Here is a 26,013-nt window from a genome sequence, read left to right as displayed (position 1 = left end):
CACAGGCGCAGCTGGGAGGAGACTATGGAAATGATCTCTCGCAGCTAATTTTAATACGAAGCGGGGATAGGTCATGCATATGTATAGGCGTATTGTGAATATGTAATACCTGACTGTATAAACTTGAGGCAAACTGCCGAGTTGCGCGCGCACGACTTTGGTGGGACTACTCCCTGTGCCGCCCAGCGCTGAATGAACATACCTACTTTACAGTCTCGGTGATTGTGGAGTCTGTTTTCCGCACATCAACATGTTCCTCCTCTCTGTCCCAAAGCAGCTTCTGTCCCTGCCCTTTGCCCAGCTATTCAGTGCTGGGGGTACCCAATAAAATGCTTTCTCCAACTGCCTGTTCCCCATTGAGCTACTTTACTAACTCTGCCCGGACAGGGAAGGGGGTGTGGGCGGGGATGAGCAACCGCCACTGCGGGGCTGCAACGGTAGCCCACGTACATTACGGGGAGAGCGGCCACGTCGTGAGAAGTGCTGCCGTGGCGGGTGGGCCAGGGAACCTTGCTCCGGGCCAGGTGTCCCCGCACAGCGCCGGCTCGGTGCCGTCGGCGGCGCGGCAGGCGCGCTGCCCCCGGGAAGAGCGCGCTCACGGCCGCCTGCGCAGGCGGCGTGGAGGCGCGCGCCCGTGCCCACACCCGGCATGGCGGCCGGCAGCTTCGGCACCACTGTCGTTTCGTCCGCTGGCGGCAGGGAGCGGGCGCTCGGCTTCCCCTACGCGACATGGCCGCCAAGGGGGCCCGGCAGCGGCTGCGGGCTGGAGGTTGTGGGGAGTCGGCTCGGCCGCGGCCGGAGGCCGCGGAGGAGGCGCGCCTGGAGTAGGTGTCGGAACGGGCGGCGGGGCCGCGGGGAGCCGGGGCCGGGCTGCAGCGGGCGCCGGGCGCGTCCCCCCTTGCGCGGGCGGCGCGCGGCCGTGGTCTACGCGGGGGCGGGTTCTGCAGCCGTCACTCGGGCGCGCTCGCAGCTGTCCTTCGGGGCCCGGCAGCCCCAGCGCCGGCGGGGCGGTGTCAGCTGCGAGCACCCGCCCAGGTATTTCCTTGCGGCCGGGGTTTTACGTCTCCAAGGTACCCACAGCCCCGAGCGAACCCAGCATCGGGTGGCCGCGGTGGGTGCCCAGCCGGGTTAGCGTGTGTTGTGGAAGTGGGTCTGCCGTCGGTGGAGCTGCTCCGGGCCTGCGGTAGCGACTGCGTGGCCTCGCTCTCTGTTGCTGGGGGCAGGAGGGCGAGGTCCTGGGGGGCTGTCTTGCAGCGGCGGGTTAAGCACTCAGGGCCGTTGCTGCGGTGTGGTGAGGGTGGGTGATAGTGCTTCCTTGGGATGGGACTGGCATCCCCCAAAGAAGGCAGTGAATGAAAGACTCATCTGTACTTACACGGTGCTTAAATGAGAGATGCAAATATGCTTGTCAGTTCTTTGCCTACTGTCACATTGCTAGTATGGATCTTGTTACTGAGTCTTCTTGGTGCGTATTTGTATTTTTTCTTTGCACTAGATCATCTGGGAGCAAAGCAGGACAAGTTTGGGCCCCTGAAGGATCAACAGCTTTCAAGTGTCTCATCTCAGCCAGGTTCTGTGCAGCTCTTTTAAGCAACATCTCTGATTGTGATGAGACGTTTAACTATTGGGAACCGGTAAGGGGCTTGCTTTCCTTGGAGATACTTGGGAATTTGTAGTTGGCCTGTGCAAATGCAGATTTATCTAGAACCTTGTGCTAATCTCTGTGTTTCAAAGAGAAATTTTCTTACTCAGGAATTCAGAGATGGGAAATGCAGAACTGTGTACTCTGTGTGATGCATGTTATTTATTTAATCTCTGTTGTAGACACACTACCTCGTTTATGGAAAGGGGTTTCAGACATGGGAATACTCTCCAGCCTATGCTATCCGCTCCTATGCTTACCTGTGGCTTCATGCCTTACCAGCCTTGTTCCATGCTAGAGTTCTACAAACTAACAAGGTAAATCAGAAAGCTTCTTTTGTGAATAAACTTGCCTTTAGTCTGTGTTGAATAGCTGCTTTTTTTGTTGTCAGAGGTAGAGAGAATTAGTGTTTACAAAACACTAAGTTGTTTACAAACACTAACTTCCCTGTAAGGAATTGCAAGGGTTTGTGAGCTGACTCAAAGGGATCCAAGGAAAAGTGACTAGGAAATTGCAGGGAAATGCTGTCAGGCTCTGGGTTGATTGAGAACTTGTCCCAGAGGGGCTGGTAGCTCCTCGGCCCTTTGAGTGTGTGCAGGCCTGGGGACAGTTACCTGGCAGCCACGGGCTCTCGTTCACCCCTGTGAGTTTCATCCTGATGCTTTAGAAGCCTGTATTGTTTTCTATGCCAGCTATTAATGACCGTTTTGATTTTCTTTTTTCAATAAACTATAAAAAATAAATTAGTATCTTGCAAGGGATATTGCAAACTGAACTCACAGACATAAAAGAAAAAGCACAGAATGTGCATTCTTCTTGGGTATCCACTGCCATACTTGACATGTTTCTGCACAACATAAGGGGTAGTTTTGGTAAGTTCAGTGGACTGTGTTCACTTTTTGTGTTGTAAAGGACTTCAGCGTTGGAGGGCTAGGCTTTGAGCTGCCGGGATCTTCAGCATCCCTTGGTGTGGGATCTGGGTCTAGAAGAATAGGCTCATTCACCACTGCCAAACTTGCTCCATCCTGTTCAGAACTTTGCTCTTGGGACGGACTTGTTAGTAATAGATGCATAAAGTTCATTGCAAACCTTGTTCAGGCTCTGAGTATGTTTCCTAGGTTCTCATCTTCTATTTCCTCCGATGCTTCCTGGCCTTCCTGAGCTGCATTTGTGAACTCTACTTTTACAAGTGAGTATTTAGAAGTTGTCTACAGTGAATGTTTTGGAGGAGTGTGAGTAGCATGTTCAGTTACTGCCACAGGAAATACACTCTGAAGCTCATGTGTAGATGTGTCTGGTAAATTGGGCTACTTCGCAGTGAAACTTGACAATATGTGTTCTCATGATAACGTAATGAAATATTGGTCAGAATTCCACTGTTAGGACAAAATTGTATTCTCAGATGTGCCACCCACATCTCCACTCCAGCATTTTGTTGACTACACTCATTTTCTCAATGATGACAGTAAGCGGGGTGGGAGTGTTGTAAACTGAGCTCTGCTGGAGGAGAGACTGGTGCTGTGGTTGCTTATCATAGTGAATTTTAGTGGAATACATTGTTTGTTGCTGTCTGTAATGTATCTGCCAATGGTGTTTACATCCACCAAAAGCAGTAGCCTGAACATACAGTTATCTTGTCTAAGCTAGATTTTTATTCTTACCTGCTGCCTCTGCATTTGTGGCTTTCAGACTATTACCTTGCATGACTTTTCTCTTGGCAATAGTCTGGTTTTAAGAAGGTGAGCTGTGGCTTTTTGCATAATGGCATTTTGTGAGGGGTGAAAATCTTAGGTAGATGGATGTTGCTATAGCAGTGCAGACTCCCTGAGATTTGCACAGGTGCAACTGACACTGGTAGAAGCCAAGTCTCTTCTAGAGTTTTGCACTAGTGTAACTTATGAGGATCAGAAATCCCAGGCCAGAGGCAGTCAAACTTCTCTTCAGGTTGCCTTCAGTGGCTGAGTAATGAGAATAACCCACCTTAAAGCTCTCAGGATGCTCCATGGATTGTTTGTGGTTCTGCGTGTGTTGGGTACTGTTCTTTGATATACTGAGGATATTTTTGTGGTATCTAATTCTCTCTTGCTTCCTTAGGGCTGTGTGCAAGAAGTTTGGGCTACATGTGAGCCGGCTGATGTTGGCCTTCTTAGTACTCAGCACTGGGATGTTTTGCTCATCTGCAGGTAAGTGTGCTTAGCAATGATACTAACAATTACTTTGTCCATAGAAACCAAAGACAGGTCCAGAAAGAAGAAAATCCACAGCACTAAAATACCTCTCTAGCAATTGTTTGTTGTATTCTGCTGCAGGTGTTTCTCATGGCAGGTGTGATGACAGAATAAGTGTTGATTCAAATTATGTTCCCTGCATCATCACTCTCTTGTATCTTTCAATTTCCAGGGTGTGTTTGTTTCTATTGTTGCCTCCAGTGTCTCTGCAATGGGCCATGCCTTTTAAACAGGGTCTTGGCCTACCTCCCTTGAACGTATTTTAATCCAAGGAAGGAGGGTCATATTTTGGCATTGTCATTTGCATTTGTGTCCTCTCCCCTCTGGCTGGTTGTACCCATTTGCCTAGCCAACCACTATAAGACTTATAAAACATCTGCTGTAGATATTGAGTAAAGTGTGAAGAGAGACTTTGAGCAAGGGTGTTCTGTATTGTGTGCAAACAGAAACTTAAAGGGGAGTACTGCAACTTATGAATGCTGAGATTTCCTATTTTACCCTTTTTATGTTTATGGTGAGTGGAGAAAGGACTTGCCCTTCATTGTTGTTGTAGTGTCTTAGGTCTTCTCATTTTTCACTTACTTCCCACCAGTCTCTGCCTAGTTGTTTCACAGACTGTACCCAGTCAGCTCACATTTTCTGCTGTCATTTGAGCAGGTTAATTTTTTTCAACCTAGCAGAATATAGGGGGTGCAGCGTTACAAGTGGTAAGCCTGGATGCTGTCAACTGGTTACCAGTGCTGAGTGCCACTGAGGAAAGAGGCCTTCACACTTAAAGGAAGTATTTCTGGTCTTGACAGAACAAGAAAAATAATCCTTTTTTAAATTATTTTTTTATTTTTTCTTTCACTGAAATGAGAGTCTCCAGTGTAGCATCCCAGCTCCAGTGGAATGAATGAGAGATGATTAGCCTTATCTTGGCCTCGTGCAGTTCTCCTCCTGTGGGAAAATTGTGCTAACCCTTTCTTTCCTTGTGTTGCAGCTTTCCTCCCAAGCAGTTTCTGCATGTACACCACAGTGATTGCCATGACTGGCTGGTATATGGACAAGACCTCTGTAGCAGTGCTGGGGGTGGCTGCTGGAGCCTTTCTAGGCTGGCCCTTCAGTGCAGCTCTTGGGTAAGAAGAGGAGGGTTCAGGAGTTTTGTGCTTTGACAAATGTTTTTTGCCTGGTTGGGGAGAATGTAGGGGCTGGAGAGCTGGAGGAAGAAACTAGCAGGGACTGAGCTACCAGCCTAGTCCAGGATCATTGCTACAGGCTTCCATAGCCTGATTTCTTTGCTTTTGAAGAACCTAGGTTGGGAAGATTCCTGACCCTTGTATACTGAGAGTAATACCTGAGTTGGAAGACTGGAATATGGAGTGGAAGCAGAGCCCACTGAAGTGATGGTTCTCTTCCAGCTACTGCCCCGCTTGCTTTGAAGGGGCAGGAAAACCTGCAGTGGGGAAATACAAAGTCTCCAGTTGATACCTGGTCTCTCTTTCAGGCTTCCTATTGCCTTTGACTTGTTGATACTGAAGCAGAGGTGGAAAAGTTTCCTAAACTGGTGTGTGGTGTCATTGATCCTGTTTTTGGTAAGTGCCTGTAACAATGCAAAGAGGGAATGGATTGGGCTTGCAATAGAAGGGGTGGGTTCCATTAAGAAAATCACATGGAGCTTTTGGGCAGTCCAGCGAAAAGCTTCTGGCACTTTAAATAATAGATGCTTTCTTCCAGGTGCCCTTGGTAGTTGTGGACAGCTATTACTATGGGAAGCTGGTAGTTGCACCTCTCAACATTGTTTTATACAATGTCTTCAGCTCTCATGGACCTGATCTTTATGGTGAGTTTAAGATAACAGGACAGGAAGGGAGTCGGCATTTTTCTTGCTACTGTCTTGCTACCGTCTTGCTACTGTGACCCACCAGGTCTCGATTGCCAATCCTTTTTCTGACGTACTCTAAAGCAAAAGCAGACTGCAAGCTCCAAAGGGCTGCAGTTCCAGCTCTTTGCCACGGGATGTCTCTGTCGAGCTGGGAATCCGCAGGCCATTGTCGGATTTCTCAGGGCAGTGAGTTAGGCTGCTTTTCTTCACTTTCAAGTTCTGTAAACCGTCGTGAGATGTCTTCGTGACACAGCAGAGAACTGTTAGTACCAAACGTGCCTGGATGCTATGCGAGTGCAGTGGGCACAAGTGATACATGTGTGTGTTTGTTCTTGGCTGTTCCTCACAATTAGGGTGCAGAACCCTGGGAAAGTGGGTAACAGTGCAGAATCCATAGTTCTTTCAGTTCACATCGGGTCTCTGCAGACTTCCTGAGTCTCCTTGCTTATTGGCAGTATGTGGCCTGTGGATTTTTCTGGCAAGCAGAATCTGAGGTTACCATAAAGACATTTAATCTGCAGGCAAGTCATCTCCCTACGAGGGGTTCCCTGGTACTGGCCATTTAGGATACTGGTGTGAACCTTGATGGCAGTGCTGTGTTGTTTGTTTGGGAGCTGCCACTGCATTAGTTATTAATGTCATGTACTTCTAGAGCTGAAGAATAGAAAAGTATTATATTTCTAGTAGGGCTTCAGAGGGGCTGGCGGAGACTTCAGGGGAGCTTAGGGTGCAGGATCCCTGCGTCATCTCTGTCATCTGCTTAAGTCCTGTCGAGATATTCTAGGAAGGATTCAGCAGCTTTTACCAGCAAGGCTTTTGGCAGTGCCCTGCAGGCCGTATTTGTTGGTTCATTTGAAGGGCTGTTTTGGGTGGTGATTTGTTACTTGTCCAGTGGCACAGCAGGGAAGCAGCTGCATTGCCATGGTTCTTCATCTCTGCAGGAAGGCTCTGAAGTCTGTTGCTGTGAAATTTCTGCAAGTAAATTCCAGGGTCTGTCTCTGATAGGTTTTGGCATGGGCTTGTGGCTGACCTTTTCCACACTAGTGCATAAGTTGTTTCCAGAACCTCCAGGGACCAATCTATTCTGAAGCATTTTATTCATATAACATCCTCAGGCTAGTAAAAGAGCCTGCTTGAAATTGCTCTTTAATGCAATGTGGCCAGGACAATGCTGTGTGTTTAGAGTGCTTCAAAACACTTGGGAAAAATAACACTACCAGGGGAGATGAAAGGCTGGCCAGTCACTTTTGGCTTTCGAGCTGGGATTTCCCACCTTTCACATGATGGGAGCAGGAACTAGGAGGTTGCAGAGTCATCAACCGATATCATCTTCAATGTAAGCATGACAGTGTTTTTCCTTTTGCCTGCAGACTGGAGTTTTGGAGACAAGGTTCGATCTTCTTCTGGGTAAATACAGTCTGTGCAATGAATATTTCCCTGGGGTGATTAGGTTTCTACAGCCAAGGGAAAGTAGTTTCTACGTATAGCCCTAAGCCTGATCCTGAGGCTTTGGGATGTTTTTGTCTACATATGTTCTAAGAACGCACAATTTGTGACAATTTTTGTCCCACTTCCTGTGATCAAAGCCTTGCTGTGACTTGCAGTGTGATGGCACTTTGGGAAGCTTTCTTCAGCTTGGGCGGAATATGCAGGAGCTGTTTATATGACACCTTGCTCTGTTGAGTCCTGGTTCTTAAATAGAGTGAAAATAAATGAAATGCAGAAAGCAGACTGTTTATTATATTAGCATTGAATCAGACTTTCTTAGAATGAGGGCTGTGACTCACGATCAAATTATTGTGGCTTAGTGACTGCTTAACAGCTGAGCTACAGTTCCTGTCTGCATGCAGGCTTTTAGCCTGTGACAAACATAGAGTGGGGCATCTTAGCTTAAGCCTATTTTACAACTCCTCTGTTTTGTCCTGAGCTGCCCTCACCATTGCTGTGGTCAAGCTGCAGCATGGTAGCTTGTTAAATTCTGTTAACTTGTGTGTGAGTTTGATTTCTAGAATTGCTGCCAGAGCGTGTCGCAGAGCACAAAGTTCAAACCAGTTTCTGGCTCGGTGTCTGACAGTGCTTCCAGTTGCTTCTTCCCATGGAATTATAGTGCCCTGAACTGACTGGGCCACAGTGTTCTTCTCACTGCTTTCATCAGTCTCTCCTACAGCCCACACCTGCTCAGCTCTAGCATGTGGGATGCTTGCAGGAAATTAAATCTTCTGTCATGGTCTGAAGGCGATGCTGTGGAAGCACGTTCCCATCCATACTGTGCATGGAGAGTTCTTCAGTGTCCCTCCCTGCTTGAAAGACATTGTTCCAGGCCAGGAGTTGTATGCAATGGGGTTGGTTTTGTTTTTTTTTTTACATTGCAGTTCTTTCTCGGGTCACCTTGAGTCATTGTGGATAACAAGAATAAAAGCATTTTGCCCTGGGAGGCATTGAGACTGAATGCCTCTGAATGGGTGAGTCATCACAGTGACCAAGCCTATTGCTTTTTGCCTGGTGTCTGTGAATTATTTAACTTGCCTGTGTAGTGCACTGTTCTTCTTTCATATTTTTTTTCTCTTTTGTTTTTTCTCCTCACCCAGAGAAGAAAATCCCTCATTGGAGAAGGAGGGGAGGTTCCAGTGCTTAGTTCTTAAAGGCAATTAAGTCACACTGCAAAAGAATCTGAGAAAGCAGCCTTTTTGTTAAAGCTGTGCTTCAGACCTCCTTATTAGCAGAGTCCCTCAGGACACCTCTGGGCCTTTAAGGCTGTATCTGGATTGTGGAGGAGGTGTGCTTCATGAAGCGTGTTTCATTCCTGACTCCCAGGCTACCAATCAGAGACAGACTAGAGAGAGCCATAGTTAATTTCCTTTACTTTCCATAGCAGCCAGGGCAGGTAGAAGATTGACAGTATGGTCTCTGGTACTTATCTTTAAAGATTTGGCTGTTCTGTGCAGCTTAACTGTAGCCAGAAAACACTGGAGGGTAACAGATTATATCAGTTTAAAAAGCTTTCTATCTCATCCCAGCATCTTCTATGATAAAGTGGCTGTTGTTTATAGCAGTGGGAGTGGGGAAGCAGCCTACGGAACCCAGTTCCAGTCCTTTTGATATAAGGAGAAGCCTTAGTGCTCCACGGAAGTAGTTACTAGAGTAGCCTAACCAGTGTTAACCCTGCTGTAAGTCTTCAGAAACCTGTGCTATTTATTGCCTTAGAAGAGAATCTGGAGGCAGCAGGGCTGGGAAGAAACCAAAGCCCCCTTTACACACATGTCCACTGGATGATTTACAGTGTGATACCCCAGACTGCCTCAGATTTTCCCTCACAGACATATCCTAGTCAGCAGCCCTGATTTCTAGGAAGGGTAGTACCCTTCAGTCCTAAAATGATCTGCATTCTACATGTGTTCAAGATCTGTTACAGTGATTTTTTAGAATTGCAGTCCTTAAATAGGGAGAGTCATCAACAGAGTCTAGAGAAGGAGAAAGGGACATTGGCACTGTTGCAGTGTTGCTGTACAGATAACTGTCATGTCTATCACTTGACATGATCTTTCAATCTACCATATCCCATGTTCAGCCTTTCACAGGCTGAGGATTGTGCTCATGTGGGATTTGCAAGAATTATGATGCAGGTGGAGGGAGAGAGAAGTTGAATTTCTAATAATACACTCCCTTAAGGCCCCCTACTCCCCAAAATCCAAATCTGTAATTACTATTTGCTTTCAGTGCTAATAGCTAAAGGTTTCCTAAATGAACCTCAGTTGCTTGGACTTAGTAACTCCAGCGACATGTTTCTGACTGGTGCAGCTTCTAATCATACTTAGCTGTAGGAGCTGCAGAGGTTTTGGGTTTTCCTTGCTGCTTCTCAGTTGTCTGATTAATTTCAACATGGACCCTATTTAAGTGGCTCTGATTGCAGGAAATTGCTGCGGCATGTGACACATGTCACAACAGTGCAGTGATTAAAGCCCCCGCGTGTCATTTACTGACTGATTGAGCTAATCACACTGAGAGACTGGCAAGTATGTGGAGAGGAACTGGCATTCCTTATTGTTCAGGATTTTAAGCATCCTGAATTAAGAGTCCAAATAAATGACAGTTGGCCTGGAATTTCTTTCAATTTACATCCTTCAAAGCTTGCAACCAATATCCAAGTATGTCATGTTAGGAATCAGAGTTGGCTTGCTCCTGTTTGAAGCTACACTGTAAGAACAAATTGAAGTAGGGACACTTTAAACAGTGTTCATTCTAAGGAGGTGCCAAAACTAGCATCTGGGTGAACTTTAGTGGCAGAGTCTTTTGTTGGGGTGAAGTGTGAATGTGAACTCTTTTTCTTGTTCCTTTTTAGTAGATTTTCTATTTCTGCCAACATGGATTATACATCATCACTCCAGAATTATAATAATCTCTTACTAACATTGTGTGTTTTTGTGTTATTCCTCTGGAACTTCTTTGCAATTAGAAAGAATGAATTTGGAGTCAAATTTCCTAGTTTTATAAGTTTCCACCTCTACTTTCTTGCTGTGTAGGCTTTCTTAATGCAAGCGTGAATTCACAGAACTCTGCTGGACAAGGCTGACTGTTAGAGTGGTTTGTGATTCATGAGCAGCAGATGTGATATTGACTATGACCCAGTGAAAAAGGAAGGAGAAAAATAATTTCTGAAAAGGAAGACAATGAAGTTTCTTGGGCAGACATGATTGTGAGATACTCTAGTACGCCTTTGTATGGCTTTTGACTAACTCTCATACCACTGTTATGGCAGTTTTATGGGTGAGGGGCAGAACCATGAGACTGCTTCGATTGAGATGGCTCAGGCTCATTCCATGGGGCTGCATCCTTTGTCCAGCTGCAAGATCTTCTGTTCACACCCTTCCCATTCTTTGGTTCCAATATGCTTGCAATGGGGAGAATTGGTGTCTGCTGCTGATTATCTCAGTCTGTATCAGGGAGAGAAGGAATGAAGCTGCTGTTACACCTAGATCTCATACATGCTTGTATTTAAAAACGCTTGTTTCCTTTTATCATCCGTTAGGTACAGAACCCTGGTCCTTCTATTTTATCAACGGCTTTCTGAATTTCAATGTGGCATTTATTTTGGCACTGCTTGTGCTGCCACTGACTTGTCTCATGGAGTGTCTGCTTCAGAAATTTCATGGTGAGTATTTCATGGTGAGTGTAAGACAACTTGAGAGCCAAGCACAGAGAGCCCAGATCTCAACCTTGTTACTAAGGGGACAGCTTACCTGCCAAAGCAGCTTTTCTTTATTGGAAGTGAAACTAGGTTCAAGGAAAGTCTTCAGAGTAATAGGAAAGTTCCTAGAGCTCATTACTCAATTCAGTATTGACCCCACAACGGAGTTGCTGTGTAGAAAGAACAGGCAGTGAGATGAATCTACTTACGTGTTGTCTGCAAAAGGGCAGAAACATGTTTTTCTCTTTATGGATGATTCCTGTATTCCTTGCCTCTACCTCAAGAAGAACAGTATGTTATCAGGGCTGAACTATCCATACCCAGAGTAAGTTTAACAAGTTGTATGGTGCATAACCTTCAGCCAGACATGCAAATGCATTAGAAATAGCCCCATCAGAAATCTTAAGGGGGAAAGAAACTATGTACATACCCATTGTTGTTTCCATCTTATCTGCAGCTGGAAATGATAGCATTTAGAGTTATTTGGGGAACCTTTTGCTGGCTCTTCCATTGTTACTTTTTTATACCACTGCCAGAATGTTTTCTGCAGCAGCTTGAGAGAACGGAGTTATTTCCTTTTTGATTGTTGGGGCCGAGCCTACAAATAGGCATCCTCTGGTCTCTGCTGCTGCTGCCCGTATTGGGATTGAACCTGGACTCTTCTGTGCACTGTGAAAGGCCACTCTTCAGCTTGCAGGACTGAGCCCTGACAGGATAGTCTTGCTACCCTATGCTTTGGGAAGTGTTCCCATAGGTGTGGGTATACTGAGAGTAGAGAAAGGAGGAACTGGAAAATTCCCTACTTCACGTTGAACTTTCTCTTAAATAAGATGACATCAGTTTAAACACATGATATTTGGCAAGTAACTCTAGAGAGGAAAAAGGTGTTGAGGAAGTGTGAATTCTTCTCTGCCCTTTTCCTAAGGAAGATTCATTAAGCATCAGCAGCAGTCTCCAAATTCATCAGTCCAGTTAGTGCTTTGCTCTCTGATTTTCTTACTGAATACAAGAAACAATAACATTATAATCCCTGCTGAAAATGTATGTTAACACATATTTGCTTATATCTGTTCCTTGGATATGACTGACATACTGTCAGAAACCAGTAAAAGCTCAGTAGGAGATCCTGTAAATGCAAGATTTCCTGCTGTTCACTTGGTGTTCTTGTACTTAACAGCAGCAGCAATTCTGCCAAGTGCTTTGCTCTTATTGTCTGTGAAATGCTGTTAGCTTAAATGCTTAACTCTGCTGTTGGGAGTAGCAAGAGGGCAGAAAAGGGACTGAAAATTGTCAGGCACTGTAGAACCCTCCTCAGTGTGACTAAAATTCAGGGTAATTGTTGTTATTTTTGAAGCACTTATTTCCTCCATTAAGCAGAAGGTGCCCGAGAGACCTCTCATGCTGTTATTTTTGTAATGAAGCAATGAAGGTTGTGGAAACTTCAGTCGCTAAACAACCATTTGTAAGTGGAAGGGTAGGTCTAGAGAGATCCTTTCTGATCTTTGTATGTATAGCATAATATACAGCAGGAAATCTAGTACTTCTGACTGCCCGTTTAGACATGTCAGTTCTGAATGGATTTTGTCTCTTGCTTGAATTCAGTAACGCAGTCCCTTATTTTCTGCTTTTGGTCTTCTAAAGTCTGTTGAAATTGTTATATGGTAGGAACCTACAAAAATTCTCTCATCAAAATTCTATATTGACTGTTTGGACATGCTACCTGGGTTTTAGCAACATGGCTGCTCAGAACATGGTGTGTTTGTGTCTGAAGGCAATGGTTTGGGTCTGAAGAATAGGCTTTTGAATGTGAGATATGATTGTGCGAGAGGGGGAACAGGATAAACCCCTCATTCTTACGTTACTTCTTTGCTGAGTGTTTGTTTCTTTCAGTTCAGAATCTGGGCCGTCCCTACTGGCTGACACTAGCTCCTATGTACATTTGGATCATGATTTTCTTCAGTCAGCCCCACAAAGAAGAGAGGTTTCTCTTTCCCATATATCCTCTCATCTGTCTCTGCGGTGCTGTGGCTCTGTCTGCTCTTCAGGTAAATTTTAGTGGAACATGTTTTTTTAATGAGCTCATACCTTTAGGAAGCGTAACTGCTAGCTGACTTCTTTAACGTTGCTTACCAAAATTTGGGAACATCTGCAGAATATGTGCATCTGTGACACAATCTACAGTGATTACATAGTTCAGGACTGTCCTGTGCATAACTTTTGATCATCGACTTTAATCTGTTAGCTGGTACAGTTTTCATTTTTGAACCATTTTTCATGCATAGGTATTGAGACGCTGGAAGCAAAATCCATAGCTGTACTACTGAAGTGTGTGTGTGTGTGTTGCTGTTTTACCAATTAAACCATAATCTTCCTGTACAGGTTGATTGAGAGTATGTGGAAAACTGTTAGCCCTCTGTAAGATGTGATGTAAAAGCAAAAATATTTGGGATTTCCCTCCTGAGCGTTGTACAGAATGAGCTCATGTAATAATCTTGGACTTCAGTGCAGACTACTTAACAGCCCAGCAAAAAAAGATCAAATTTCATGGCTTTATAAGGTGATCACATTAGGAGCTTGTCCAGGATTGTATGAAGTGATAAATGGTTGAGAATATTTTCTTGCCACTAATTATTTCATGACTTTGAGTTGTTCTCCCATCCCAAGCAGGAATTTCTGGTGAGGAGCAGTTGTGATGTTGTAGAGCCAATACAACACAGCATCCAAGAGATGTCATGAGGATCAGTAACTTGCTTATAGCATTGTGCCTCCTTTGTCTGTTGTTAAGCTTTAAGGGGCAGGAATGTGAGTGTGTAGGAAATGCATTTTATCGTATCCTATTAGGAATCACTGATTTGAAAAGGGAAAAGTGATCTTGTTTAGGCATCGGGAAATTGCATTGGACATTTAGCAAAGCCAAAAATTGGATGTTTTGTTAATAGCACTTGAGACAATTCATAGAGTAAAGCACTAATATAGGTTGATATAAACCTTCCCAAAGCTCAAAATTATTCATCTTTCATCTGTTAAAGAGGAGCAGGAATGCAGTCACTAGTCCCCATTAGAGCCTGTTCCATCTGTTTGGCCTCATTCTGCTATTACTCCTCTGTCCTGCTATGCACCACTGCTAGCTGTTCCTGTCCTGGGCTCCCTACCAGCATTGCCTGCACCCCTCAAATCACTCTCACTCTTCCACTGGTCAGTTACTATTCTGACTGTTGATCTCCCATCACTGCTGATGCCTTGCAGTGCTAAGCTGGAGCAGCCCAGATGGGTTTCAGTCCTTGCATTTGTACAGGATCAAGCTCTGTAATGTCAGCAGTTTTATGGCACAGACCGAGAATTGCTATGTGCTGTCAGAACATTCATCAGAGGGCAATGGTTTAGGACCTTGGCCAAATATAGCTTTAGGAAAATCTAGTGTATATTTCTGCCCTGCATATTTTAACACTGCTTGATGATATTTTGTCTAGTATTTAGTATTCAGCTGAGAATTTAGAATTCATTGCCCACTAGTAGTACAAGCTTGTCAGAATCTACTCCTCCAAACCATGTGGACCTGGCTGTTACGAGAAAAATGCAAACAAGACAAGAGGAACAGAAACCAGATTAGGATAGGAAGTGAATAATCACTCCCGCAGAAAGGCAAAGCAGGAGGGAGGGACCAAGCCAAGTATTGGATGTAGTTCCTCCTGGATATTCCCAGAAATGCTTTTTAAATTAGAAAACCCTAAGGGGCTGTTCTTTCAACAGTTTCAGGGTGGTGTGTGTTTAAAGGTGGTTGTAGAATGTCCTGTGTGTTCTTTTATCCACTTTAAAGCTGTAGTTTGTGCAGACAGGGTAAACAACCATAGGTCACTCAGTAAATCTGGGTAATAGAACTTCTGTTAGAGAGGAAGTCACTCCAGCATTGAAAATGAAGTCTGTTTGTGTAGGGAAGTTTTACAGAAGTGTCTGAAAGGGACATGTGCTGCTGGTTCACCTGGGAACAACCAAGCTGGAGCCCTGGCAGAGAGTACTTTAGAGCTTGACTAGAGGCTTTCCTAGGGGAAGAGCTGAAAACATCTTTAAATACCTTAGATTATCAGTTAAGAAATGTGACTGAAACATGTGAGTTTCTGTGCATTTTTTATGGGTCTGAATGAAAAAATGAAGACCAAAGATCTGGTGTGAGATGCAGGCACTGCTGTAAGGTCCTTATGAAAAATAACATTTTGCTGAACATACCGGAGTTTGAGGAATTTTATATTGTCTTTTTTATTATTCTTTCCTCAGAAATGTTACCACTTCATATTCCAGCGCTACCGCCTGGAACACTACACAGTCTCGTCAAACTGGCTGGCTCTGGGGACTGTCTTTCTCTTTGGCCTTTTGTCATTGTCACGCTCTGTTGCCTTATTCAGAGGTTGGTATTTTGGACTTGTCCTGTGCTTTCATGGGTATTGGTCTTGGCAAGTCTTAAGGCCTGCCAAAGTTCTGCTGCTTTGACTATAGCAGCAGAGTAGAATAAGGAACCTTGAAAGTTTGGATGTCGTTGTTGCAGGGAAAAGAGTAAGCTCTAATGGTCACCATTAATGAATAGATTATACACGTGTGTGTGTGTATGTATATGCACATTCATACATGTATGTATGAACATGTGTATGTATTCATGTATGTATGAATGTATCAACAGAATTGTATCAGTTAAAAATCTGCTGCCCTTCATCTTCAGCCAGTACAAATATACTGGTATAAAACCTGTACCCAGGCTAGTTAAAGCAGATACTTTAACTTTCAAACATATGATCCCACTTGAAATAGCATTTTCCCATGTAAAACTTGTAATTAGGTGCATGTGTCCTTAATGGAGATGAATTTGATATAGTCCTTAAGTATTTTCTTGAATCAGAGCCATGCAGTGAACCTTCCCACCTCATCAATATTTTTTTGCTTGATGGTAGCCTTTGACAGTCAGGATAGGAGAATGTGAATAAAGGTGGTGGGGTACAAGCACTTCTAAAAGGAGGGGGAGCTTTGGAATTGAGCCACTTTTTAGCATAGACCAATTCATTTATTCAAAAAGTTATCAGTTAGAAAGTTATGTATGAACAATTTTTTGTAGTCTTTCAATAGTGGTCATGTAAATATCACCTATTTCTTTAGCCTTATTTGCAACTTTCTGCCTTCGGTAGGCTACCATGGGCCCCTGGACCTGTACCCAGAATTTCACAGGATTGCTACTGACCCAAGTATTCACACTGTGCCGGAGGGGAGACCCGTTAATGTCTGTGTGGGAAAGGAGTGGCACAGATTTCCAAGCAGCTTTCTCCTGCCAGATAAGTAAGTTGTTTAATGTAAAAGGTACAATTTGGTGAGATTCATAAGGAGGGGCACTTCTCTGAAGATTTATTAAGAAGTATTTATGGGAGTAACCTTCAAGACCATGTATCTCTGTTGACACCAGCATATCCAAACCAAAGGATTCTGAAGTTTGGTGTCAGCAGATTGTGTTGGCCACAAGCTACTGGAAATTTGTGGTGTGACTGCTCTTCTAGCAGGGCTGTCTACCCTCAGGAATGAAATGTCCTTGGTTATGTTTTTCCTTTTCTCCACACAAAATGTTACTAGCTCCTGCATTTTCCTGTTGAGCTTTCTGACACTGTTCTCTGTAGCTGGCAGCTCCAGTTCATCCTGTCAGAATTCAGGGGCCAGTTACCAAAACCATTTGCGAAGGGACCAATGGCCACACGGATCATTCCCGCTGACATGAACGACCAAAACAAGGAAGAGCCATCTCGATATGTAAGGATTATATTCCTCTTTTCTTTTCCTTACCTTACTGTATAATTTGTATTATTATAATGCCTGTGATTGGGTCTTCCTATTTTGTTTCCCGGGGACCATACGAGTTACAGAACAAAAATGGGCTCTCTGCAGCACTTGCAAATTTCCCCATTTATGTGAGTGGTTTCTGTTTGCATTTCACCTGTCTATTTTCATTTCAAGACATCATAATAATAAAAAAAAAAAAGGCAGAAGAAGTAATAATTCCTAGTTATTGCAGTTTTGGGTTAAGTATTATGTGTTAACTGTGATCACAGGAAAGTGAACTGAATGAGTCGTTTGAAATCCCCCACAGAAAATGTTTGTCACTGAGCAGGGATTGAAATTTGCCTTTGTACTTTCCTTTCTTTTTAAATATAAATCTATTAATCATATTTGCAACTGAGAAGGAGAAACTTAATTTGGAACTTCACTGAAACAATTGCATCAGTGATTTAAATGGGAATCTGTTAAGATAATGTATACTGGTATATTAATATGTTACTTTTCTTGGTTGTATTCTGTCACCTAAACAAGAAGAGTGCACACATATGAATATTTTAAAATTATTGTAAGCTAACTTCTTTAAAGTTATTTAGTAGGTTAAATCGTAGCAGTGCACTAAATATTCTTTGCAGTACACTAGATACTTAGTCATCCTTTCTTTTTTGTCCTAAGGGTTGAATGAGAGGAACTGCCGAGAAATGCAGTCCTTTCTTCATTCTCTCTTAGCTCCTTGGAGGATAGCTTTGGAATGACCATCAATATATAGGAAGCATTCACATGTAGTACACCAGGTCTCTAGTTTACATGAGTGGGTCTGTCCTGGCTGAAGACAGTAGACATATGCTTGTTTATGTGACTCATAACTTTGGCCTGTTAGAAATTGTACAAGCACTTGTAATTTGCTCACAGAAGTGGATGAAAGGCAGTACTGTAACACAGGAGCAAACTGTGGGTAAAAGCAGGGATCAATCTTCTGGGTTAAAGCTCTCTTATTTTGAGCCTCATTATATAGTTACTGGAAATGGGAAGGAGGCATGTTCCCACCTGAGAGAAGCTGTCTGCTGCAGTGCATTTAATTTACAAAATCTTTACCTGTGGCGTATTTTTAGCACAGACAGCTGGCTGGTGCACAGTCTGTGACTAATGGAGCAAAACACACTTTTGTTTTATGGCTGTTTCTTAACGCCACCCTACAATTTTGTTATTTCTCATGCAAGCAAAAACACTTAGGACATTAGAAATTAGTTACTAAATGTGAATTTTAAATGGAGTTTTAAAACTTTTACTTCTGACCTGCTAATAACACCAAGAGAACAAGGTCTTTTCACAAGTTTAGTTAGCTTACAAGTGCAAGCATACCCAGATTTAAAAAAACCCAACAGTTAGCAAGCACTGGAAAGGACCATCATAGCGAATAAATCTAAATAGCATGAGTCTGTTGGTCAATTTAAATGGGAGAAAACAAATGGTTCAAAAGGATTATCTGAGCCATGGACAGCTTAAAACCAATTAATGGCTGCAGAAATGGGACTGATCTCTCTGTTTCAAGTATAAGTATCTATTACTGCTGTGCTTGAAAATTGAAGAGTAAATCTCAGTGTTTCTGTTGCTATGAGACACTGGGGAAAAGAATGATTTGATCTTCTTGTTTTGCAATTTTTCCTTCCTCAATCATATGGAACAGCACTTAACTTGTACTTGTCCTACTGAGGAGATTCATTTGTCTCTAAAACTGCTAAGAAAGAAATAAGGAGTATTATTTCTTAGAAAGATGTCTCCAAGCAGGAGCAGTAGGTTAGGCCTAAACTTGAAACTGTTAAAAACTCCTGACTTCAGAGGACGTTTGTTTAACTACTTTATTTTCACTTCTTTTCCAATTCCCTTTAGCTCCGTTTTGAACCATAGGAACCACTTGAAGCTTGGTTTCATTTTGGAAATACGCACTTGAGTGATCAGTAAAGCATCTCTGGTTTTGCTCAAAACAGTTGAACTTCATCTGTGGTAAACCAGACAAGCTCCTGTTGTGCTCTGTGTGGCCAGGCTAACATCCATCCAGACACCAGTGAGAGACGTGTGGCTGCAGCAGTACAGCAGCAGGCTGCGCACTTAACTGTATCTCTGTACTATACTGTGCTCGCTCCTGTTATTCAGGATGTGATCAAGTGTAGTTCTCCACCACTTAGCATAGCGGTTGCATCAAATAAAAAAAGACTGGGAGGAGGAAAAGGAAAGGAGAACAGAAGAGGTTAGGATGTAATTTAGAAATTCCTTGCAGCTTTGTTCACTAAGACTGACTTCTTTCTACAAAGAAACATTTCAAGGTCTGTACATGACCAAAATCTTGTGTAAATCCCCAAATAAATACATAGGTGCTGTGTTGGCCCTCTGACCAGGATGAATATTATCCTTAGCTTCAGTGTAACTTTTAAGAATGCACTGTGCTCTGCTTGGAATGGTAGAAGGGAAATCTGTCTTTCAGCTGGCAGATAACTCATATGCATTGGAAGTGCCAGCCCTTTCAGGGGAGCATTTAGAATGGAAGGAGTGAGATCAGTCTCAGTGCTTGAGGCAGTAACTTGTCTTTCTCTGAATGATTCTACATCACTTACAGAAAAACTTAGTGGTTTGGGAGTCTTTTTGCTAATGAGCCAGAACCTCTCTTAGGGCCTGGAATGTACTTCTCATACAGTGCAAGAAGTGGATTCAACATTCTCCTCAGCTGAGTTTCCCATTGTGTAATTTCATTTGCCACTCAGTTGTGATGCCACGGAGCCATCTGGTATCCACCTAATTAAATTGTTTTCAGCCTAAATTGTTACAATAAACCCCAAAGGTGCTTCAGAAAAGTGAATTCAAGCACGTCCAAGGAAGTTTGCATAAAATTTTGTAGGAACGCAAACTGAAATGTGGGATTCCACAAGGAGGAGTTTGAGGGAGTAAGACAGAATAAGACATAGTCATCTTGGAGAATGTCAGCTGCTTGCATTTAAGATAACTGATGGGTAGAGGCCTTTGCAAACCTGGTTTAAGGGGCCTTAGATTTTCATTTGACTAATCCAGCTATAGCTGCCCTGCCTTTTTCTTCATCTTTTCAATGTGTCAAATGTATGCAGTGAGTGACTCTAATGAAATTTGTTTCCTTGTTGAAACACCTGGTCATCACACATAACCTTTTTTTCTGACTTGATGATATGTACACACTGTTGTGCAATCAGCAAGACACAACTGTGTATGTTGTGTTCTGCCATTGTTAACTAAAGTGAAAACTGCCACTTGGGAGAGCTGGCCTCCTAAGGAGTGCATATAGATCTCTTACAAAGGGCATGGGCCCTCTGTGTACAAGTCAATGAAACCAAATGGAGCAGAACTTGTTGCTCCCCAAATTTGGATCATGTTTCTTCCACCAGGCACATAACTTACTACTGTGAGTCCTCCTTCTGATAGGGACCTTAGTCTTTCTCTTCCAGCCCCTGCTGCCCTGACTGTTTGCAAAAAAAAATAAATAAATCTGGAAAGGTCTGTCATTTTACAAAGGTCAGTGATGATCTGACCTTGCAAGAACTCCCTTGTAGCCTGCACATTGAAAATCTTGTGCATGAAAAAGGTGAGATTGCAATCTGCATTCTGTTCAGAGGCCTGGGGAATGAATAAGGGCCAAGAGTTTGTGTCACCAGCTGAGAGACAATTTTTTTTGCATGTGCACTGTTGACAGGATCTGATTATGATGCTGTGTGATGCTGGGGCCATGGAGCCTGTTTCCAGACACTAATTCAGCACAATGATTTGTTTTTGTTGCTGTCTTCAGAAAAATTTTGTAACCAGTTTATACCGAGACACATGATGGAAGTTCATAGCCTAGTACAAAAATTTCCTTACGGGTCACTTAGCCTCCTCATTAATTTCTTTCCTGGGAGTGCAGTGGATTGCTAGTGGAAGATGTCCTTGTTTATACCTGGGAGTGGGAAGGAGGCATGTTAGAAGCATGCACCTGTCCTCCAGTTCATGCAGTTGGGAGTTCAAACACGAGCTTGGCAGCAGCAGGGTGTTTGAAAGGAGCTGGCTGGACCTTTTATTTGCTTGGCAGTTTCCCTGGTGTTTGCTGAGCTACTAGGGCTGGGATTATATGGCAAAAAGTGGCCTGGCATTCTGATAACCCTGTCCTGCTGGATGCAGGGATTGGTGGCAGCTGTAAACTGATATACCACAGTTGAAAACTTGGTATTTTTCCTAAATTCCCATGTTAAGTCCCCTTCCTTTCTCCCTTGTATTCCACCTGGGTGAAACATCTGTACAACTAATGAGACTCATGTTACAATTTGCAAATATTTATTGATTGGAAGTTATGCCCTGTCTTCTGTTCCACTTAACTTGAGCAAGGACTCTGGTCAAGTAATTTTTTTAAATCTAAATGCATGTATTCTACTTCCCTGATGTCTCCCAAATAAAAATACCTAGATTATTTAAGGAAACCACCAATAATTACTAGGATGTGGTGTACTTCACTGGTGTTTTTTCTCAGAAATTCAAAATATTGTACTACGTTTTAATGTACAATGCTTAATAACGTATCAGAGGCAGAAGTGGGAATCATTAGTCCCCTTCATCAGTTGGGAATATTGGAGTGCCACAAGGATGGCTTGCAGACCAACAGAGCCAGAAAAAGCATCCAGGAATTCTGTGTGTTCTCAGTTCACAGAAAGAAGTACTGGAGATAGAACTTTCAGATTAATCTGATTGGAAGTGGCACAAGAGCATAAGACAGTTGCAAGTATCAGTCCTGTTGACTTCTAGTGCCTCTCAGGTCACTACTGCAAGCTCTTGCCAGACGGTGCATTATGTGTGAAAGTGTGACCCTTGGCTGACAAAACCTAATGTCAGCAAAATACCCAGGTACAGAGGCAGTACCTGGTGGAAATTGCTTTGCTCCAGTGGCTGAAAATCATTATGCCAGCAAAAGCTCAACCTTGCTGCTGCTGTACACTGCATCTGTGAGGGGCTCATTTTTCTGGTGTATTGTAACAATATAGCTACCCTGGTACAATTTAAACATGGATTTAGGCTTGGGATTATTTCACTTTTGACAATGTGACTTAGATCACTTAAAGACACTTAGATCTTCAACAGGAGGACATCAGCCCTTATTTGTAACCTATCCTCTCCTCTAGATCTCTTACACTCAATGCAGAGGTTTCTATAAAATGTAGCCTCTTGTTGGGCTATCTCGTATGAAATTTATCTCACATCTGATGATTATTATTAAAAGGAAATTTGTCCTGGTAGGAACTCAAGTCTTCTTTGTACATGACAGTTCACATTTGTCTTGGCAGAGTTTTTATTCCTCAGCAGCTCAAGTGCACATCTGTAGGGGTACCTGTCAGGAGGGGGGAGAAGAGAGCAGGAGGTGGGGGCTGTTAGGCAGAAAGGACAGAGGATATTCATATAAATGAACAGTACAGCCTGTTCATATCCAAGAGCACTCTCCCCTGCAGGAAGGAGAAGGTTGCATAATGTGAGTCTCCTAAGGACATTGCCCGCAGCTCATTTATCTAGGAGGTCACACACATAATTCATTTCTGTGATGTTCCCAATGCTTCCTCGAATGCATTTTCATAATTTGGCAGGGTGTTGCCAAACATTTTGGTCAGGACAGAGCAGTTAACTTGCGTCATAGGCAGCTGATAAAGGCATGACTGTGCTGATACCAAGTTCACATGGTCTGAGAGGTGCAATGTGATGTCCGTCTGCTGCAAATGAGGCAGTGAGGGTCATCAGTGCTACAGGACAGGTTATTCATGCACAAACCCCACCATAATTTGTGCCAGACAACAAGCTTACTCTACCAGAACTACTTACTGTTTTCTATGATTCTGCTTAAGCCCTGCCATGAGATGAGAAGACTGGTACCATGAGGCTTGCAGAGTTAACAGGTTGTGATCCTTGTGGGTAACCCATATTGATCTGTACGTGTTCTGAGCCAAATGTGCTGGAATTGCGTGCAACTGATTCTAAAAGGACTTCCAAAGAAGGCATGAAAAATTAGGTGAGTGAGGGGATTTCTTTTGCAGAAAGTTGGCAGATACGCTATTTCTTACAGGAGGATAAACCTGAGCCTGAGGCACTGGCTCCCCTCAGCCTGATCTTATGTGTACTTTGTTGTCTTTCTTGGGCAGTAGGTCAAGCCTTTTGTGTGAACTTGACTGTACATTCTTTAGGGCCAGGACAGCACCTATACAAGGTGTTAATTGGCAGTGTCTTTGGATGTTTATACATTACAAACAGTTCATGATCATGACAAATGAGTGCCGAGTTGGTACACTTCCCAGCACCCATGTCTAGTGTTCCTCTGGTCTACAGAAATATTCCTCTGGATGTGCCTTGACATAAGGTGCCCTTCTCACTGTTGTGCATGCACTTTGGGGCAGAATTCATGAACTGCTGTTAACGGTAGTGATAGAAGTAGTTATCCATAGATCACTCAGAATGAGACGATGTACTGGAAACTGCAAAGGTCTGTCCTTTTCAGAGTTTTTATCAATGATTTGCAGGGGGAAAGGAGAAATAGGCAATAGACTTACTAAATAAAAAATCATGTAAGAGAAAGTATGTAATTAGAATTCAAAGTGATTTTGACAAATTAGAGAAAGGATCTTAAAAAAAAAGGGGGGGGGGATGAAATTTAGAATGGACAGTGCACTAGCCAGAAATAATTAGGTGAATAAATGTAGGTTGAAGATGAGACAGTTAGGCACAAGTCCTTCAGGAAAGGATCCAGGGGTGCAGTGAGTCACTGGATGAATACAACTTAGTAATGCCATGCTGCTGTATAAAGAGATGAGCCACATAGAGGGTTATATCCACAGGAGCATGTTGTGCAACTGTTGATTTGCTGCTCTGCATTAGAAAGTCCTTCATTAAAGTGCTACATTCTGCTTTGGGCACTGTATTCAGGAGAGATGTGACTAACTGAAGACCCACAAGAATGATCACAGGGGTAGAAAACATGACTATAGAGTAAATTAGGGTTGTAGAAAAGACAAGAGCCGTCTTCGGATAACAGAACTCTAGTATGTAAAAACTATCACAAAGAAAATGATGTTTTCCTTGTTCATGATGTAAAACAAGTAGGAACAGGCATGAACTGAGACAGAAAAAATCCAGTGTAGACATCAGGAAACCTTTCTAACAATAAAGATAGTGAAGTCTTGCCTGGGGAGCTTGTGCAGTCAGCATTGTAAGAAGTCTTTAATAGCTAGTTAGAGAACCACCAGGAAAAACATCAACAGCATTGGTTCTGCCGCCTCAAATTCCCCTCTGTGACTTGCCAGTTCCTCAGTAAGAGAGCTGGCAGTGGTGCTTCCTCAGAGGGGGACCCTAGGACTTTCCTCCTATGATCAGAGCAGTAGTGGTAGCTTGCATTCCCCCATAAAGGTTTTACTTGAACACGTTCAAAATATTTTAACATGTATCTTGCATGAAGCATTTGCCTGTTGCTAGAAATTTAACCACCTTCTCATTGATAAGTAACAGCCTGTATAAATGAACACATACAACCAGAAGCCTACAGGAAATAAATTATAAGATTGTCTTTCTTTCTGCAGACTGACATTTCCAAATGCCACTATCTGGTGGACTTGGATACAGCAGCTGAAACCCCAAGGGAGCCAAGGTATTCCTCCAACAAAGAAGAGTGGGTAACCATTGCTTACAAGCCATTCCTAGATGCTTCCAGGTATGCTTTACACATTTGAGAGGGAGGGAGAAAGGCTAGCAGGTCTGTGAATGATTCTGTTCAATCATCTGCTTGCAGAAGTAGCTATATACAGGGAAGAAAGATACATTGGCAAATACCAGCTTGAAATCCAATTTCCAGTAAAGGCAGCTTGCTCACTACAGTGGAGCCTTTGTCAGACTTGTACTTGCAATATTTATGACCTAGGTTGCTTTAGAGGGTGAAGCTAGCTCAGAAGGGTAGTAAGAAGGATTATTTTTAAAAAGAATCCTCCCTGTGCACTTCTTGCTGAAGTAATGTTTTTTGTTTTGCTTTCTAAAGAAATGAGGTGTATGTCATCTCCCAACAGACTTTTGGATCTGCTGTCTTGTTTCAGCCAAATTCCAGACAGGTGTAAGTCAGCCTCAAAAAGCATGAGCTCTTACAAATTTTATGAAAGCTGACAGACAGAGAGAGGAGGCAATCTTGAGTGAAAAGTCAGCAAAGTCACACTTTTATTAGGCATCAGAGAATCCATGGAAAAGACCTCTGTTAGAATCCATTCTTCATTAGTTCAGCTGCTCACTGAACAACTTGCTTGTGTGTCTGAATAGGAATTTCTGAGAGAAGCAGAGATTGAAATTGCTCTCCTCCAGGCTAAAGGGGTGGAATTGGGGTTGTCAAACTGTCAATACATTCCTGCAAATACAGAAACCCTCAGCTGTAAGGGGATAGTTATTTAGTCATTTAAAGCTCTGGTTGTGGCGCTGTCATAACAGGACAGAGAGGCTGACTGGAAAAAGTCTCTGTAAAAAACTAACACAGGGTTCAGTGCCCTCCTATTTTCTATGTGAGACTTTATTCCTTCCTAGTAACAGGACCCTCCAGGGAGGGGGCTGGTAAAAGCAGTTGAACAGTGAGAAAGAGTGATAATGTTAGAGCATCTCCCAAGAGTGCTGTAATGTTCCCAGCTTGCTGACACAAACAAGTTTTCTTGGCAAGGTCTTTCATGAACTATGTTTTCCAAGAGACCTGCTGTTATATTTGGGCAGGACTTTAGGAAGAGAGAATGAGATGGCCAATGAGTCTTATTAATGAGGCAATAGAAGCATCTGCATAAGAGTTTTGCAAAGGACTCCTTGTACAGAGCATATACCCCTGAATGTACATTTCTGCTTTGAAGACGTATTCATGTGTTTTTAAAGCTGATTTATCTTGCTATCCTCTGCTGAACAGCCAAGCTTTGATTGTTTGGACCTGATCTAAATTGCTTTGAAGTCAATCAGAGGCACTGAGTCAGGTCCAAACGAGCCTTAAGACACCTTGGGTTAACCATGAGAATGTAATTTGGTAGCGGTGCTTTCAGAGGTAGCAGCTGTCTGCCACAGAGATGCTAGCCTGCCTAATGAAAGCAAAGGGAATTATTCTGGTATGGCTGCACATCTCCCAGGGTTCTCCAGAATGTCCTGGATTCTCCATGGCTTCTTTCCACTTTTGTTCATTTTTCCTGTACTTAGCTGATGTTTGGTAGAGAAAGATTTGGTCTCCCTCATGGGGCTTTTGGATTATTGCACTTTC

General features: G+C 43.3%; 1 protein-coding gene across 1 annotated transcript in view; it reads left to right on the top strand.

The window, feature by feature from the left end:
• The first annotated feature begins 642 nt into the window (after positions 1–642).
• The window catches only part of ALG9 (ALG9 alpha-1,2-mannosyltransferase), a 34,506-nt gene continuing 9,135 nt past the window's right edge, over positions 643–26,013 (top strand). Inside the window, exons 1-14 of the mRNA XM_049799804.1 lie at positions 643–824; positions 1,496–1,634; positions 1,825–1,959; positions 2,761–2,831; positions 3,737–3,825; positions 4,853–4,988; positions 5,357–5,444; positions 5,587–5,692; positions 10,761–10,883; positions 12,810–12,964; positions 15,192–15,321; positions 16,091–16,238; positions 16,571–16,700; positions 24,326–24,456. Coding sequence (XP_049655761.1) covers positions 730–824; positions 1,496–1,634; positions 1,825–1,959; positions 2,761–2,831; positions 3,737–3,825; positions 4,853–4,988; positions 5,357–5,444; positions 5,587–5,692; positions 10,761–10,883; positions 12,810–12,964; positions 15,192–15,321; positions 16,091–16,238; positions 16,571–16,700; positions 24,326–24,456 — 1,676 coding nt within the window. The 5' untranslated portion in view covers positions 643–729. The remainder of the gene's footprint in view (positions 825–1,495; positions 1,635–1,824; positions 1,960–2,760; positions 2,832–3,736; positions 3,826–4,852; positions 4,989–5,356; positions 5,445–5,586; positions 5,693–10,760; positions 10,884–12,809; positions 12,965–15,191; positions 15,322–16,090; positions 16,239–16,570; positions 16,701–24,325; positions 24,457–26,013) is intronic.

This window comes from Accipiter gentilis, chromosome 5 (assembly GCF_929443795.1).
Source record: "Accipiter gentilis chromosome 5, bAccGen1.1, whole genome shotgun sequence".
In the NCBI taxonomy this organism is placed as follows: Eukaryota; Metazoa; Chordata; class Aves; order Accipitriformes; family Accipitridae; genus Astur; species Astur gentilis.
This window is presented reverse-complemented; position numbering and strand designations above follow the sequence as displayed.